This window comes from Callorhinus ursinus, unplaced genomic scaffold (assembly GCF_003265705.2).
Source record: "Callorhinus ursinus isolate GAN/ISIS: 27379988/994484 unplaced genomic scaffold, GSC_fseal_2.0 scaffold44, whole genome shotgun sequence".
NCBI lineage: Eukaryota > Metazoa > Chordata > Mammalia > Carnivora > Otariidae > Callorhinus > Callorhinus ursinus.
The window spans coordinates 2,403,132-2,420,903 of record NW_027397106.1 but is presented as its reverse complement, the minus strand read 5'-3'; the positions used below and the strand labels follow the sequence as shown (position 1 = coordinate 2,420,903).

The window sequence follows — 17,772 nt, the reverse complement described above, 5'->3', positions numbered from 1 at the left end:
GCTGTGGAGAGGGTGCCCAGGCCTGCTCCAGTCCCACCCTCCCAGCCCACAGCCTCATCGCCTCCTGGCAGGTCCAGGGAGGGGGACACAGGTGACAGGGTGGGGGCAGGGGCGATCTGTTCTGTCATCGCTGGCAGATTGTCTGCTGGGCGGAGACCCTGTGCTGAGCAAAGTGGGTACAAGGACAGAAAGAGGGTCTCGGCCCAACCCTGGGGCCGGGGCACTTGAGGAGAAGGTGGAAGGCCCTGGGCTCCTCAGGCATTGCGCCGAGGTCAGGGAGATGCATGGCGCAAAGCACACTTTGCTGGGGACTGAAGAGAAACAGAGCGCTTTGACTATAACCTGAGAGCCCTCCCCCCTAGCCCTCTGTCCCGCAGCAGAGCATCCCCAGAAGGGCCCGGCCACTTTGGAGGGGGCTGCAGGTGGGTGGAGGACGCATCCCGTTCTGATTAGACATAAGTACAGGTCTAAGAAGAATGTGTTCAACAAAGGCCCCAAGAACCCCAGGGAGCACCCCAACATTCCCATCTTCCCAGCCCCCAAGGAGCCTGATGCTTGATTCAGAAAGGCCAGGGGGTTCCTTGATCACTTCACACAGTCCCCTCTGTGCCCCCCCCCCGCCCCCACCTCAGGCTCCTGGGACCAAGCACAGCCCCAAAGGAAGACTTGGAGATGTCAGATGCTAGTGAAATGTTAGGAGTGAGGGAGTGTTGCCAAGGTGACTTTGGCGGTTGGCCCTCCTCGCCCACTTGAGCTTTCAGCTGGAAAACTGGAAAATGGACCCGGAGAGGCGAGAGAGACTCGCCCGAGGGAAGGAGCCGCAACAGCCCCTTGCCACACTCCTTCCACAGTGGAATTGGGACTCTGGCCACCTGTGGCCCCAGGACCCCGAAGGAGAGGACAGTGGCCCGTTCCCACAGCCTGAGGAAGGCAGGCAGAGAGCAAACCCACTCCAGACCCAGAGGAGGCTGCGGGACTCTTTCCCGGGGCCACTACTAAAGGCTGTAAGGGGCTCCCAGTTGCTACAGATGTCGAACCTAACGCTCATGAGGGATGGGGTGAGGGGCATTCACAGAACCAGTCCCTTAGCGCCCAGGAGGGGATCTTCCTTTCTGCTGGGAGCTAGGATACAAGGCATTTGGGCAAGCCAGGCCAGGAGGTGAATCCCCACTGAGCTGGGTGTCCTTGGGCTGCTCTCAACCCCTCTGGGCCTCCTTCCCCTCTGCCTTTTTGAAAGGGGAAGCCCTATCCAAAAGTATTGGCCTGTGATCCCAGGACTGAGCCAGGACTGAGCCGTCACTTCCCACCGACCCTTGTCTCCTGTCCCTGAGGCTGTGCTCACTTTCTCAGCCTCCCTTATCGCTTCCCGCAGGTGCGTGGGAAGGGGAGACAGTTGGGAGTGGGACTTCTGGGGAAGGGAGTGATGTCAGCCCTCTGAGTCAGGGCGGCCGGGGAGGTGGGAGTAGAGTCGGCTGCACACACTCCACCCCTCCCCAGGAATGACAGCCACACGTGATGACCGGGCTCTCTCTGTCGGGCTTTGTGGGCAAGCTGGTGACAGATAGCCACACAGGTAGCCAGGCTCACTCTGCCCGAGTTACTGCTTGGAGACAGACTCCCTCCCGGCCAGGCGGGGGCTCCGGGGTCCCAGCCCAGACAGAGTGGGGGAGCCACCCTGTCTCCTTAGGCCCTGACTCTGCTTTCAGGCAGAACACCCAAGTTCAGACCTTCTTTCTGGTGTTTAGGACGAACAGTTTCCTCCCCTCCGCTGTATCTCCAACCAAGGGCTTCTGTGTCTGGAGACTTTCACCGGCCTGGCATCCCCCCGCCCCCCCCTCGCCCCGTCGGTAGGACACAAGAGCCGAGGGGATGGCAGGCTGCTGCAGGAGGGACAAGGCAAGATGGCTTGGGTGGGGACAGACAGATGGTGTCTGCGGAGCACCCAACGGCACCCAACGCAGGCCAGGCTGGGTACGGAGCCATAGCAAAGATACGGGGTGAGGACAACAGTCGCTGCCCTTGGGAGCCCTCCCACAGGGGTAGGACTTCCTCACCTAATCGTGATGATCATTACAGTCAGCATTTACTCAGCACTTACTATGGGGCCGACACTTCCAGTGCAATAGCGCATCTCATGTCCACGCTGGCTGGGCTCCATCCGCCTCCTTCCCACCCCAGATCAGTCACCCTCCTCCTAGACCCCTGTAGGCTGCTCCCTTGCTCTCTGGCTTCACAGGTCGGTCAAGGCTGGGGGGCATGGGCAGGAGATGTGGGAGGGTGGAAGGGAGGGCAGGTATTTCTGCCCGGCTGTCCTCCATGGTTACAGCTTCTTCCATCTGTCACTCACTTCTTCCTCTTGTCTTTCAGCTCTACGCAGGCAACCCCCTCATCCTGGTTCTCCCTGTTTCCACTGAGAGGCCCACGTCCTGGAAAACCGCTCAGCCCTGGACAAACCAGAGGTTGGCCCCTCCAGCTCTGCTGGCCTCTGGCCCCTCCTTCCTTTCTGCCTTCCCTTAGTGACACCCACACCTCCATAGGTGCTTCTGGCATTGAAGTCCATTTAACTGAACGTTCTCGGGTGAATTTTGTCTCCTGCTGGGATCCTGAATGGCACCATCCCCACACAGCCCTGTGAGGTCAGCCTTAATATTAATCTCTACTCACAGATGAGGAAACTGGAGAGGTTACATAGCGTGGTCAAAGTCACACCGTTAGTAAGTGGCAGAGTTGGGATGCAAGCCCAGGAATCCTGGTTCCTGGGCCATGTGCTCCCCAGTTCATGTCTCCCTTACAGAAGGCCAAAAAGCCTCCTTCTCAGATACTTTTGATGGAGAGATCCTTGGGTCTGAGAAAAAGGCTGACTTCCCCTTAAAGCTGGGGCTGAATGGCATGACCTCCTGTGGCCTAGACCGTGGAGTTTGGGGTTGAGCCACATGGGAGGGAGAAGACAGGAGAAGCAGTGCAGGAGCCGATGGGCTGCTGGGGGGTGGGGCCCGGGGAGGAGAAGGTGGCCCTCCTCACCCACCTAGCAACTGGCCCCAATGCCCACGCTCCTGGCTTCCTGCAGGACTTCCTGCGGAAGAGGAAGGAGAAATGTCCAGCCTCATGGTCAGACAGGCCCAGTGATGGGGTGAGAGCCAAGAGGTAAGGGGATGGGCAGAGTTCCAGTCCCAAGTGCTCATCAGAGGCCCCCCTGCACAAGCTAAGCAGCTGATCCCCATCGTGGGTGCGGGAGAAGAAATTGCCCATTGGTCCCAGGCTAATAGGAAAGCTGGATCCCAGACCAGAACCAGAGAGGGACAGAGCCAAGGACAGCAACAGGTGTAGCCAGGCTGTGCCAGGGAAAGAAAGGGTCTGGCACATTCAGACTTGGGGAATTAGGGAAGGTTTCCAGGAGGAGAAAAATCTGGTGCACACATGAGAAGAACAAGGAGCAGCGATGAGGGGCTCTCTTCGGTCTGGAGTACAGTTATGTTACCAGGGAACAAGCTAGAAGAGATACTGAAACATCAGTGGAGATGGAGGCGGGGGAGGACATCCCAGGGAGCAGAGCAGAGGGCTGGAAGGAGCCCCCTGATGAGCTGACTGGGATGAGGAGTGAGATGTCCTTTGGATATTCCTAAACAGCAATAGATATTCCACAAATTAGCCTTCTGGGAAGAGTGGCTGGGCAGTAGCACCACTTCTGTTTTGCTGGGTGAGATGCAAGCCTGGGACAGAGCTGAATTGCTGTAAGGAGTGGCAGAGAAGCTGCACAGTGCCACAGGGAACCTTCACATCTCTGCCCTTCAGCCTCCCTTCTAAATGCCCTTGGAACCTGCCTTTAAAGTTATTGCTTGGCATCAGTGCTGAATTATTAACCTGCTGGGGGCATCCCTGGAGAGGGGCCAGGTTAAAGCTCAAAGAGGTGGTGGGGTTGACATGACAAGACCCAGCTTGCTACCCTGGATGGAGCTGGAGCCAGGGCATCAGTGGGAGAGCACTGGAAGAAGGGATAGGACGCAAACAAGCCCCCCCTCCGGAAACCCCCATCTCCCAACACAGGCTGTCTGAATTAGCCACAGGAGACTGGCCTCTGGGCCTGGTAACCACAGGCTCCAGAAGGAAGATCTGGCTCTCGTGGGTGGGAGGGGTTATGCTGGAGAACCCAGAAACTGAAGGGGTGGGAGAGACCCTGAACCCAGGGGCACCTGGCTGGCTCGACCTATAGAGCATGCAACTCTTGATCTCAGGGTCATGAGTTTGAGCCCCACACTGGGCATAGAGCTTACTTTTTAAAAAAGACAGACACTGAGTCCATTAGGAGGGCAGGATGGGGTTGATCTTGCTTGCCAGTGTAGCCCAGTCCTGGCACAGTGCCTCGAGTATGGTTTGCACTCAATAAAATTTGTGGGAGGGAAAGAGTGGGAGAGGGGAGAGAGAAAGGGAGACCCCCTCAGGGAGAAATGGGTGCTGCTTCATTTCATAGGAGAGCTGGAGAGATGGAGGTCCACAGGCAGGTGAGGAGGACTAGGGTGGTGGCCCTTCGTTCCAGCCCCCAGGCTCTGGTCAGTGGGCCTCAGACCTCTCCCCTCCCCACAAAGGACAATACTTGGCTGGCCAAGCCCACCAGGGGTTTCCCAGCTCTGCCTGAGGGCTGCAGAGAGGAGAGGATGAGGCTGGTTGGCTGGAGGACAGGGCGCGGTGGGCCTGGGGCGGACAGCAGGCAAATGAGACACAAACCCGTCTGCGGAGCAAGGCCAGTCCGGGCACACACTCAGAACAGCGGCAGGCATGACTTTTATTGACTTCTGCAGAGTCCCCGTGGGCTGGCTCAGGCTGAGGGCAAGGGACACGGAGCTGGCCGTGCAGGGAGGTGGGTGGTGGAGCTGGGGCAGGGCTGAGAGGGCTCCAGAAGGCACGGGGAGCAAGTGGCTGCCAGGTCACTCAGTATGTGATGGACGTCTTCAGACTTGACTCCACCGTCTTTTTCAGGATGGTGTGGCAGCCAGAGCCGGAGCCGGACACAGAGCAGGAGCCCAAAACAGTGCCCTGCCCAGAGCCCAGGATGACGTTGGAGTCTCCGGTCACGACGCTGGAGCAGCTGGACCCAAAGCTGCCTTTCCCGCCTCCGAGTCCACAAGTGCTCCCCAGGCCACCGCTAACTCCTCCAGACACAACGGTGCTGCCTCCACCCACGGCTGCCAAGAAACGTAGCGGGGTCCCAGCAGAGTCCTCAGCTCCCCACCGGGACCACTCTCCCCCAGCCCCCTGATACTTACAGATAGTGACCTGGCTGGTGCACCCCCCAGACATCCTGGCAGAGAAAGGAGAAGAGGAAATGCTCAGAAAGGCTGCAAAGAATGCATCCTCAGGTATTTTAGCCTCTCAGCAGATCAAACCCACAGTCCCGATTTTAAATCCCTCCCAGCAGGATGGGTTGCCCTCCATGGCTCAGAGTGCTAGGAAGTCTCAGAATCCCCCTCAGCGAGGAGAGCAGCTCAGTGGCGGTCCATCCTGCTCTCACACCTCGCCCATGTTCCCAGGTCCCCACCTGCTTTCTTCGCCCTCCAGCAGCCTGCGGTAGGTGGCGATCTCCACGTCCAGGGCCAGCTTCATGCTCATCAGCTCCTGGTACTCGCGCAGCATCCGGGCCAGGTCCTGCTTGGCCGCTCTCAGGGCAGCCTCCAGCTCATCCAGTTTGGCCCAAGCATCCTTGAAGGCCAGCTCCCCACGCTGCTCGGCATCGGTGATGGTGGCCTGCAGGCTGGCATTCTGGAAGGGGTGTAGAAATGAGGGACAAAGTGGCTGCAAGTCCAGCACAGCCTCCCAAGGAACCTACGGTGGTTAGAGCTTAAAGCCCAGGGTAGACCACAATCTTAGGAGCTCAAAATTACCCATGGCCATCCTGCTCCCACCCCGTTCCTCTCATTCTAAGGGAAAGCATCTCCTTTTCTGTTCCCTTAACTCCCGGAGTGGGTTGACTAGTGTCCCCAAAAACATCATGTCCACCTAGAACTTCAGACTGTGATCTTATTTGGAAATAGGGTCTTTGCAGATGTCATTCGTTAAGGATCTCAAGACGATATCATACTGTGTATAGAATGAGCCTTAAATCCCATGAGGGGTGTCCCTAGAAAAGATGACAGAACACAGCAACAGATACACAAGGATGACGCCATGTGACGATGGAAGCACGGATGGAGTGATGCTGCCGTAAGATAAGGAATGCCAAGGCTTCTCGGGGCCACCAGAAGCTAGGGAAAGGCAAGGAGGGATTCCGAGGGAGCGCACCTGCCAACCCCCTATTCCGTACTTCCAGCCTCCAGAACCGAGAGAACACATGGGCTGGTGTTTCAGGCTCCAAGTTTGTGGTACTTTGTTATAGCAGCCACAGGAAACTCATCCCTTAGCACCTCTTCCAATGCTTTGTCCTCTTACTAAAGTATATCAAGGGCGCCTGGGTGGCTCAGATGGTTAAGTATCTGCCTTCGGCTCAGGTCATGATCCCAGGGTCCTGGGATCGAGCCCCGCATCGGGCTCCCTGCTCAGCAGGAAGCCTGCTTCTCCCTCTCCCACTCCCCCTGCTTGTGTTCCCTTTCTCGCTGTGTCTCTCTGTCAAATAAATAAATAAAATCTTAAAAAAAAAAAGTATATCAAACCACGGACCCCAATTTTTGGTTTGAGAAATACACTCTCTGTACTTACCTCTCTGATCGGACAGAAAACTCCCAGGAGAGCAACATCCCCCATCTAATTGGCCATCCAGCTGACATATGCGCAGGATCAGGAAAGGCATTCCCTAAGGGCTCTCATTATTCTACCCCCATTCTAGCCTCATTATTCTATTCTGTTCTGTACACAAGCACCCTGTGGATGGGCAACATCATCTCCCGTCTACAGATGAAGAAAATGAGATTCAGAAAGGCGGTGAGGGGAGAGCTGGGTCCCTAACCCAGGACAGCTAGCTGCTAGCTGGTCCCCCTCTTCCAGCCCGCGGGGCTCTGCCGGGACCTGGCACAGGGGAGTTCGGTCCGTCATGTTTGTACAGGAAAAGGAGGAGTGAGCAGGGGCTGTGTTCCCAAGAGGGATTCTCGCAGGAAAAGCATGTGTGCCAGAGCTGTGGCTCCCAGCTGTGGGGACGTGGTAGCCCTCCTAAGTGCTGGCCCCTGGGCTGAGACTGCACGCTCACAATCGCCTGGCTGAACGGAGCTCAGAAAATAGGCTTCTGGGCTCCACCCTGAGAGGCTGATTGCCTGAGTCTGACAGAGGCCCAGGAATCTGCATTTTAACCGCCACCGCAAGGAATTGAAATTTATGGGCAAAAACCCTGTGGCAGCACATTGGATAATAGGACCTGGTCACCTTCATCTCTGTCCCGCATCACATTCCAAAGGACAGCGGGCAGGGATGGGTGGAGACCAAAGTCCGGGCTTTGGAATGGAGCTCCGAGGGCTTTCCCAGGAGGGCCCCGGCTTGGGAGAGGACTGGCCACGGGCGCGCCCCGGGAGTCAAGCTGAAATGCTTGAGGAAACTGCCTGAGACTCTGTAGTCTCAGCTCTCAACCCTCTGCCGATCCCAAGACCAATTCTATGGGTTTGGGGAACGTGAGTGCAAAGAGGCTCGAAAGCTGAAGAGTCTGCAATCCTTCACATCTAGAAGTGAGGGCTCCAGGACCAGCAAGGAACCACCCCCCTGCCCTTACCATCTTCTCCCTCCTCCTCTCCCCACTCCATCCCACGCCAGGCCCCAACAGCATCACCTCCAGCCTGCGCAAAGACCTGCCTAAGGAAGGTTCACTCCCCCCCATCTCACCTGTGCCCTGAGATCATGGCTCTCACCCTCCCCAACACAGGACGAAGAAAGTCAACACCTGGCCCTAGAGTCTCCGCTGGGCTGGAGGAGTAAGAGTAAGGAAAGACAAGAGTATAAGACAAGAAAGATGGATCAACCCTCTCCCCGAGGATCCAAAAGCAAGATGTATGCCTGGCCATGGAAGGCAGGTGAGCAGCGCCCCCTGGAGTTGTTCAGCACAGAACGCACACAGGCTTGAAGTCATAGGAGGGAGGCCAAATTCCTCCAAAACAGGGCTTGAAGTTCTCTCCACACAAAGTATCCAAAGCTCCAGCTAGTTATCAAACCTGCACACAAAGCCAGCAGTGACCCTGGCACAAAGGTAGTACAAAGGGGGACCTGGGGAGCTCTGGAAGCCTTACCTGCTTCTGGAGGTTCTCGATCTGACTCTGCAGCCTCTGACTCGCCTGCTGCAGCTGAGAGATCTGGACTTCGGTTTCCTTCATGCTGTCCCCACAAAGCCGGGCAGACGCCTGAAGCTCCTGGTACTGAGGGGGACGGAGGTGACACCATTGGTTAAGAGGACCCTCACCTCCGACCTCAAGACCATGAGAAACACCATGTCACCAGTTCTGTGCCTCCTCACGTCCTCACTTGGAATGCGAGTTAAACGCTGAAGCCAGGACACGGCGGGATGGGCTTGCAATAGTCCAGACTGGTCTCCCACGGTTTCCCTGCACTGTCCCCCTCCTGGAGAGGGGAAGTGGCCATGCCACCCAGCCCTGGAGCTCCGGGGAGGTTATCAGAACAGCCCCAAGAGGACCGAGGTGGATGACCCCTGTGGGGTGTGGGCAGGGAGACCCAGCCTTTTCCCACCCAGTGCTGCCCCCCAGCTCCGGCACCTTGGTCTGGTACAGCATCTCCACCTCTGCTTTGCTGCTCTGGGAGACCTCCTCGTACCGGGCGCGGACCTCCGCAATGATGTCGCTGAAGTCCAAGCCTCGGTTGTTGTCCATGGACAGCACCACGGATGCGTCACTGGCCTGGGTCTGGAGTTGGCCCAGCTCCTGCCAGGAAGACTGACTCAGTGTCTACCTGCCCCCCCTCCCTTTCCCCCTGGAGCCCCAGGCAGGGGGGCAGGCTGCCTGACTTCCTGCCCGTGAACTCCAACAGGGGGCAGCCTTCCTTCCGCTGGGTGGTTGGGCATGCCCTGCTCCCTGCTGTCTCCTCATCTGAAAATGAGGACTGTAGGAGGTGGTGTCTAATGCCCCTTGCAGCTTGGACATGAAAGGTAAATGTCCTGCAAGCTCGAAAGCACCGGGTCCCCATCACTCCTCTGACTGCTTGTCACACCCCCTTGCTCTCCTTCTCCTGCTCCGACCCCCATGGCCTCCTTACTTCCACAAAGATACCAGCACGCCACTGGGGGCCCTTCCCTCTGCCTGGAATCTCTGGTCCCAGCTGCTTGGGTAACTTCCTCACCTCCTTCCAATTTTTGCTTAAACTTTATCTTCTAAATAAGGCCACTCTGACCACCCTATTTGAAATTACCACCTGCCCTACCTCCCACCCACATTCCTAAGCCCCCTCTCCCTGTTTGCCATAGCATTTTTTCCTGTTTGCCATAGCATTGGTCACCTTCTAACATATTATCCAATATACTTCTTTACTAGGTCTATTGTTTACTGTCTGCCTTCCAACAGAAAGCAAGCGTCGTGATTTTTGTCTGGTTATTCCCTAGTGTATCTCCAGTACCCACCAATCCACACAGTACATTCTTGATGTTCGTTTGTCAAATGACTGAATGACTGGATCTAAGTCACCCTAACCAGGCGTCGCCTCCTGGCCACTCCCACTGTAGCCAGGGAGCCTGCTTGCCCTGTCCCCTCCCCTCACTCCCGCAGGCCCTCAGCAGACTGCCCTGCACTTGGCAGATCCTCACTTCTTCATAGAGTTGCCTCAAGAAGCAGATGTACTCTCGCAGATAATCCAGCTTGCCTTCCAGCTCCATCTTGCTCAGGAAAACCCCATCCACATCCTGGGGGCAGGAAGACAGAAACCATGTACTCCCACTTCTGTTTGTGGGTCCCACTCTGGCTCAGGAGTTCTGCTCACACACTACTCAATACTCACTCATGGCTATCCCCAGAGACCCATTCCTTCCTCCTCCAGCCCCCCCTCGTTCTGCTCTCCCTTTTGCCTGACACTGGCACACACCACCTTCAGGAAGACTTCCCTGATTACTCTCAAACAGTTCTGCATCTTCCACTCCCTCCCCACCCTCTCCCACAGTGACACCCAGAGCTCATCACGTGGTCCTTCCATCAGATCTTGTTCTGGGGTCACTGTGTCTACGTAGGTGTCCCATTTCCCTGGGGGCCCCCTACAGGCAGTGTGGTATCATGTGCTGCATTAGGGTCTCCCACCTCCCACTGTCCCAGCCCAGGACTGGGCTTTGTGCATGGTGGGTGCTCAGGATCCCAGTGAAGCTGCTGACCCCCACCTTTTTTAGGACCACAAAGTCATTCTCAGCCGTGGCGTGCTTGTGGGCCTCCTCTTCATACCTGTGAAGTAAGTACAGAAGGACGCTGCCTGAGGTGGCGAGATCAGAGCCCATGGCCCTCCTCCGAGCACGACCTCCCTGAAAGGGCCCCCCCTTGCCGCCATTAGACGCTCCCAAGCAGGACACATAACCAGCCCACTCCTCGGCCTTTCCCATCAGGAAGTCATTGTCACATCCTGGCTACGTCCGCCTCCACGCCTTCAGCTCACGTCCACTTAACCACATGAGGCCACTCTCCACGTCTATAAGGCACGTTCCAACACCTTTTCTTACTCGCTGCTCACAATCATCATGCGAAGCAGGCGTTTTGGCTTTTGTCAGAGAGAGTACATGGCTTGCCCAAGCCATCGATAATTAGGTGGCCCAAGCAGATCTAAAACCAGGTCTCCTGGGCTTTTTCCAGGACCCGCTCCACCTCCCATGCTGCTGAGGCTGGCAAAGGTAAAAGGCCACACAGCTTCCCCTGGCTCGCGGTCACCAAACCCAAGCCTCCTGTTAGTCCACTGCTCTCTCCACACCACCAGGTGACCTAGGTGGGGAACCCAGAAACACAGCCCAGCTGTGAATCATGCCACACGCCTGGGGAGGGTCCCACTAAATGGATTCCCTTCCACCACCGGGACCAGAGAACATCTGAGTCACCTCAGCCCACAGCCTGCTCAACAGGAATTTATCGAGGAAAAACCCGCTGAGGCATTGTTTAAAGAAGCCCCTCCCAGCCCTGACCCGAAACATGGCCCTCAGAGCTGGGTCTGTTGGAACCGAGGCTCTCCAGACCTGGGCATCAGGGACTGTGGGGCCTCCTTACCTGCCACAGGTGGGGCACTCTGAGAATCAGAGGGAATGGGATGAAGAGGGGAGGCCAGTCCTGTGTCTCTGGGAGCTCAGCATGTGGGAGGCCTTCCAACTGCCAGCCCCGAACCAAACCCTACCAGACCCCACCCGGGGCCCATGGGGCACTGGGGTTTGCCTACTTGGCCTTATACTCCTCCTCCTGGTCCTGGCAGGACTTCAGCTCGGCATCCACAGCCCTCCGTTCGCTCTGGAGCTGCTCCAGTTGCCACCTGAGCTGGGCCAGGTAGCCCTCAAAGAAAGACTCCAGGTCCGGGGGGCTGTCACTCACCCCCTGCTGCTGCAGCAGCTCCCACTTGGTCTCCAGGACCTTGTTCTGCTGCTCCAGGAAGCGCACCTGCCACCCAAGCAGAGGCTCCCTGAGGCTCCCGTGGGGCTCCCTGGCCACAGGCTCTGGCGAGGAAAGCCTCAGGGGCCCTCCAGTCAGCCCACCTTTCCCCTACCTCCCAATCCAGCCTGGGCAGGGGCAGCCTCAGGCCCTCCCAGGAGACTCTGAGCACATCAAAATGATGGGGATGGCTAGCAGGGGAGGGTCTACTGCTGAACAGCCGTTCTCCATTCCTGAGCCCCAACCATAGAACAGCGGGGTCTCAGCGTAATCAGAGAGCCTGCAGTTAGACCACAGGAAGGACTTTTTTGCTGCAGAAGTGATGAGAAAAGTGGTAGCAGAGCAGACTTCCCCATTCCCAAATCCATGGAGAACAGTTCCTCCGAGGGAGGCCGAGAGAGGGGCTTAGCCGAGTGGACCCTCACCTTGTCAATGAAGGAAGCAAACTGGTTGTTGAGCGTTCTGATCTCTTGGGTCTCCTGAGTCCTCACCACCTGGAACTGGGGGTCGATCTCAATCCTCAATGGGGTCAGCAGACTATTGTTGATGGTCACTTCCCGGATGCCCCCCGGAGGGCACAGGGAAAGCCCCGGCCCACCACGGCCCTCCCCAAACTGCACCCATGGTCCTCCCCCTGATCCCCCAGCCCTCCCACGAGAGGCTCCTCTGCACCCCCTGAAGGAACTGAAGCTCCTGCTGCTGAAGCTGCCCCTGCCGCCACCGCCACGGCCCCCCAGGCGAGCAGAACAGGCTGAGTGAGCACTGAAGCCCCTCCGGGCCTGGCATGAAGAGGGAGACATGGTAGAGACGGAAGGTCACACGGCTGCAGACAGAGGATAATCGAGGTGTGCGAGTTCCTGCCCTGAGGCCCCAGCATAAGACTTTTATCCCCTCCCGTGCCTGGGCTGGGCCTCGGGGAGCAAGATGCTCTTTGCCTGACTGTGTCTGTCACTGGCTCCAGCTGACCTATTCTGACATGCCTGGAGGATAGGGGCCCAACACGTGCAGAGCCCAAGGGAGAGAAGGCCCAGATCCTGCCCTCGGAGCTCCCAGGCCAGCAGAAGAGCTGGGCGCGTCCCAAAGACAAGGAAGCAGCCAGAGACCTGGACTCCAGTGCTGGCGGTGGGGAGCGATGGCCCTGAGCCGTCACTGAGAGTCATTCAAGGAGGGCTTCCCAGAGAAGGAGATGGGATGGGGAAGAAGAGAGGGGGTTCTGTGGAGCATCTGAGTGCCCTGGCCATGCTGGACAGAGGAGTGTGAAGCTTCTCAAGGGAGAATCTATCTACAGTAATTGGAGAAGGAAGGCACTTGGCAGCACTAGGAGAAGCTACGGGGTTAATAAAGATGTTATTGTCGTCGTTGGCTAAAAGACACTCCAGGATTTGGAAATGAAACAGAAAAACAGGGTGTCCAAGTCCCTTCTCTTGCTCAACCCAGCAATCATCCACAAGGCGCCACCCCACTCAAACCAGGCATCTCCAACCTGTATCTGGGCAAGTGGCGCATTTCCAAGCCCAGCCTATGCCCCTGCTCCTGCCCCAGACTCGCAGTGCCAGGCGCATCCGCTCGGGTCATGCACTGCCTGTGTCAGGTTACAAATCAGAGGCACCTAGGCTCTGAAGTAAAATATGTAGTTAGAAAAATACTCCCTTGGGGTGCTGAGAGCAGACACAGGAACTTTGGGGATTCCCCCCCCCCAGGATAGACTCTGCCTCTGCCCTCTGGTATTCCGTGAGCCCCCCACCCAGTACAGGCCCCTTCGGAGGAGGCATCCAGCCGCCACCACTGAAACCCCTCCCCTACTGGCAAGCAGGGTGGGGCGGCTCTGGTTTTTAGAAATTTCTAAAATTCTTTCTTACATGGTGGGAGGGTTATTTTTCCCTGCCTCCCAGCCTGGTGGCCCCTAAAACTAGGAGACTGGGCTTTTGATAATGCAACTCAAAGCAAGAACAAACAGGGAGTCAGCATAATGAACACTCAAGAGACATGCTATGAGGAAGCTGGTCCTGGCAATACAGCCCCAGGCCAGACAACAGTGAGCAAGTCTCCCTTCCCTGCAGAGGATTGAAGCCCTTCCCTCCTTCTAGCCCCAGCTGGCACAACCCTGAATGAAGCTGAATGACAGATGGCCTCACGGGGAAGAAGACGTTGCGCCTTCCATGGGGAGAACAAAAGAGATCAAGGGACTGAGGGGCCAGGTGAGGAAGAAGAGACAAAAGATTCAAACAGGAGATCCGAGTGCACCGAGGAGAGAGAAGCATCATGGAGCAGTCCCAGTGTCTAGAAAGAAAATCTGGGAAATGGGTTGGATCCCACTGAGGACCCACCTCCAAACCCTACCCCTGGGGACCACTTTGCAGCAGCAAGGAAGGCCAGGTACCTTCCTTCCAGGCCCCATGCATGTGTTTAGAAACATCTCTGTGGGGCGCCTGGGTGGCTCAGTTGGTTAAGTGGCTGCTTTCGGCTCAGGTCATGATCCTGGAGTCCCGGGATCGAGTCCCACATCGGGCTCCCTGCTCAGCGGGGAGTCTGCTTCTCCCTCTGACCCTCTTCCCTCTCGTGCTCTCTATTTCTCATTCTCTCTCTCTCAAATAAATAAATAAAATCTTAAAAAAAAAAAAAAAAGAAACATCTCTGTGGACTGGACTCTCCTCCTCCTCCCTCCCCAGTATTAAGGGTGGAGGACAGAAATCACAAGTGGGATGGCACCAAATCCACCTCCCTGGAACTTCCTCATATTTGTAGTGTTGCAGAACATTAAAGTAAGAACGAGCTTCAAGGTCATCTGTCCAATGCCCCTGTTTCACACTTAAGGACTCTGAGGCCCCATAGGGGGTAGGGCGGGGTGCAGAGACTGTGCACCCTTGGGTAACCTAAGAGATTGCACCAGATGACCTCTGAGCCTGTGATCCGGGTGACTTGCTCAAGGCCACCCACACAGCTCATCAGGCTGGAGACAGGACCACCACCCAGCTCAGACCACGGCCCCACGGAGCCGCCCACTAAACCTTTGGTTATAACTTGTCCACCACTCTATCCGGCTCAGGGTCTGACATACACCAGGCATCAACAGGTATCCGTTTTCAAAAATGAATTCTTATCCACGACAGTCACACCCAGGGAACTTCTTAAACCACCAGGTTCTCAAATGCTGCTGTAACATGTTTCTTTCTATTTAAAAAAAAAAATAAGTCAGGGGCACCTGGCTGGCTCGGTCAGTAGAGCAGGCGACTCTTGATCTGAGGGTCGTGAGTTTGAGCCCCGTGCTGGGTGGAGAGCTTACTTACATACATACATACATACATACATACATAAAACGGTTCTGTGACATTATAAATAAATATGACGATTCTGTGGCCTTTTGAATAAATAAATAAATGAATCAAATAAATAATCATGAGGTGACAGGGAGAATGCTGAAACAGTTTGGGGATTTGAATGCTAGGCCCCCACTGGCAGACTGATTTGTCCCTGTGCACAGAGGTGCACAAAGAGATCTCAATTCAGGCAGGGGCTGAAGGGCCCCAGTGGCTCGCATCACGACTTCACATTAAACCCAGCAGTGTGAAGGCTCTGATGGGTTACGGCTGTCCTCAGGCTCTCCTGCTCCAGATTAACCATCCTCAGCCATACGTCATGCTCGGCAGCCCCTGGCCACCTGGGCCCACCTTCGGGAAAGCGCCAGGCTAGCACGGCTTCTCGTAGCTCCCCTGCAGCCGCTTCCCTCCCTGCCTCACCCCTTCCCTCCCTGCCTCACCCTAAGTCACAGCTATCATTCCCAACCTCTTTCGCTCAAGCCTATCCTGTCTGCACAGCCTATTTTTTGACCCAAATGCCATTTAATCACATTTATTCATTATTTTTTCAACAAAATGTGATCGAGCACCCACTGTGTGCCGGGGCCTGCACTGAGAGTTAAGAATTTAACAAAGGGCAAAGCCCAGCCCCTGCACCAAGAGCGCTCAGAGTCTTGTGGAGAAAGAGACACGGAACAGGTCATTGGACAAGTATTTCATTGCTATTACAACAAGGAGAGAAAAGTATAGGGCATGAGAGAGGCCTAACCTAGCTTATCCCCTAATTTATTCTCGAACGTGCCAGGAACACTCCCACCTCAGAGCCTTTGTGCTTGCTCTTCCCTCTTCCAGGAACGCTCCTCCCCAGCTACCCATGGGGCTAAAAGTCGCCTTAACCCAAAATTGCAACCCTGGGCCATCCCTCCTCTGACACTTTTTGTCTCTTTCTCTGTTTTCCTTCTTTCAACTTAGCACCAGCCACTGCTTAACACAGCACGTCCTTCACCTACTCATTTTGTTCATCAGTCTCCCTGCAGGAGAATGTGAGCCCCATGAGGGCAGACATTTGGTCCCTTTGCTCCCTTGTGTATCCTCTGCACTTAGGTCAGTGCCTGGCACACAGGAGGTTGGCAAGAAGTATCTTTTGAATGAACGAATCCCCATCCAGTTTCATCTCATTGGTTTCCTTCCATCTTTCCACCTCTGGAGGTCCCTGTGACTCTAAATTCTTTTCTCTGAAGCATTAGTAAATCGCCGTCCACCCACTTGAGGTGGGGAGCATGCATACATTTGAGACACATGGACGTGTGTGTGTGTGTGTGTGTGTGTGTGTGTTGAACTCCTACTGTGGGCTGAGCACTAAGCTAAATGATAACAGGACATACGAGATGGATAAGGCCCCATCCCCACTCTGAAGGAATATAGAGTCCCAGGGAGGATACCCATATGAATACAGAATGGGGGGGTGGCCTGAGAGGGACTGCCTGGGTCGCAAGTTTGCATGTTGGTGTAATAGCGGGGGATTCCTCTTTTGGAGGAACATTGACCCAACGCCGTGGTCTTGGAGGAAAGCCAGGACAGACTCCTGTGGCCCGTCCCTGGAAACCCTCCCTCTGCAGATTTACATCTTCCCAGCCTAGGTCCTGTGGGGCCTATGCTCAGCTCTTTGGAAATCTATCCAGTTGTACTTTTATCCAGACCCCATTTTTTTTAATTCAGCATCCAATTCTTTTCACTGAAATAGAACTGACACACAATGTTACATTAGTTTCAGGTGTACGCATAGTGATTGGACAAGTCTATAGGTTGTACTGTGCTCCCCACAAGCGTAGCTGCCATCTGTCCCCATGCAACACTATGACCATACGGTTGACCTTATTCCCTATGCTGCGCCTTTCATTCCTGGGACTCATTCATCCCGTAACTGGAAGCCTCTATCTGCCCCTCTCCTGCATCCATTGTACCCTGACCCCATGTTCCCATCTTGCTGCAAGAACATCAGAAAATGTATCAAATGTCTCACTGAATCCCAGATAGACTCTGTCTGACCTACAAAACTACCGAGATAATAGTGCCAGTGAATTATCTTACCCAACAATAAAGCAATCAATGGGACCTGCATGCCAAGCCCCATTTTAAGAATTTTACATATATTAAGCATTTAATCCTAACAACTCTGTGAAATGGGTACTATTAATATCACCATCTTACAGAAAGGGGAACCGAGGTGCCAAGAGAACAAAGAATTTGCGCCAGGCCACACAGCTGGTATGCTGCAAAGCCAGAACCCGAACACAGGTCATTGAGCCCTGGAGTCCCTGCACTTCCATCACCACACGGTGCTCCTCTCAGAGACCTGGGAATATCAGCATTGAAGGACACCTTAACCACCTACAGCCCAGAGAGGTAAAACAACTTGCCCAAACACAGCAGATCCAAAAGTGAAATTCATTCTTCAAACTGCATCCATTATCCATATTAAGGAAGCACTACCAGATGCTAGACACCATGTTAGCCCAGAGTAAACAAAGGATAATAGAAGTCCCTGGGGCGCCTGGGTGGCTCAGTGGTTAAGCGTCTACCTTCAGCTCAGGTCATGATCCCAGGGTCCTGGGATCGAGCCCTGCATCAGGCTCCCTGCTCTGCAGGAAGCTTGCTTCTCCCTCTCCCACTCCCTCTGTTTGTGTTCCCTCTCTTGCTGTCTCTCTCTGTCAAATAAATAAATAAAATCTTTAAAAAAAAAAAAAAGAAGAAGAAGAAGAAGTCCCTGCCCTAGCAGAACTTGCAGTCTAGCAGGAAACCTATGTAAAAACCAGTTAAGTGCAATAAAAGTGTTGAAGGTGCCACGTACACGGTACTGTGGGGGCCTGGGGATCTTCTAGAAGCAGCAGCAGATGTTCTTATTCTTGGCATGCTCAGGAAGAAGGAAAATCATCTCATGGGGTCAGGGTGAGGCTATG

General features: G+C 55.3%; 1 protein-coding gene across 1 annotated transcript; it reads right to left on the bottom strand.

The window, feature by feature from the left end:
- Positions 1–4,868: 4,868 nt before the first annotated feature.
- On the bottom strand, positions 4,869–12,316 carry KRT78 (keratin 78). Its single transcript, XM_025883211.2, has 9 exons — positions 11,942–12,316; positions 11,311–11,525; positions 10,277–10,337; positions 9,716–9,811; positions 8,676–8,840; positions 8,196–8,321; positions 5,534–5,754; positions 5,262–5,296; positions 4,869–5,180 (listed from the first exon to the last, which is right to left on the bottom strand). Exons 1-9 carry the CDS (start codon positions 12,314–12,316, stop codon positions 4,927–4,929), a joined length of 1,548 nt encoding a protein of 515 aa, XP_025738996.1. The 3' UTR covers positions 4,869–4,926.
- Positions 12,317–17,772: the final 5,456 nt, after the last annotated feature.

Bases quoted from the DNA above. Each gene is read 5' to 3' on its own strand.
- KRT78 (XM_025883211.2), bottom strand. From the start codon at position 12,316: ATGTCTCCCTCTTCATGCCAGGCCCGGAGGGGCTTCAGTGCTCACTCA. The intron at 8,322-8,675 runs GTGCCGGAGCTG...CGTCCCCCTCAG, and splicing joins AGATGCTGTACCAGACCAAG to TACCAGGAGCTTCAGGCGTC. The intron at 5,181-5,261 runs GTAAGTATCAGG...GTTTCTTGGCAG, and splicing joins CACCAGCCAGGTCACTATCT to CCGTGGGTGGAGGCAGCACC.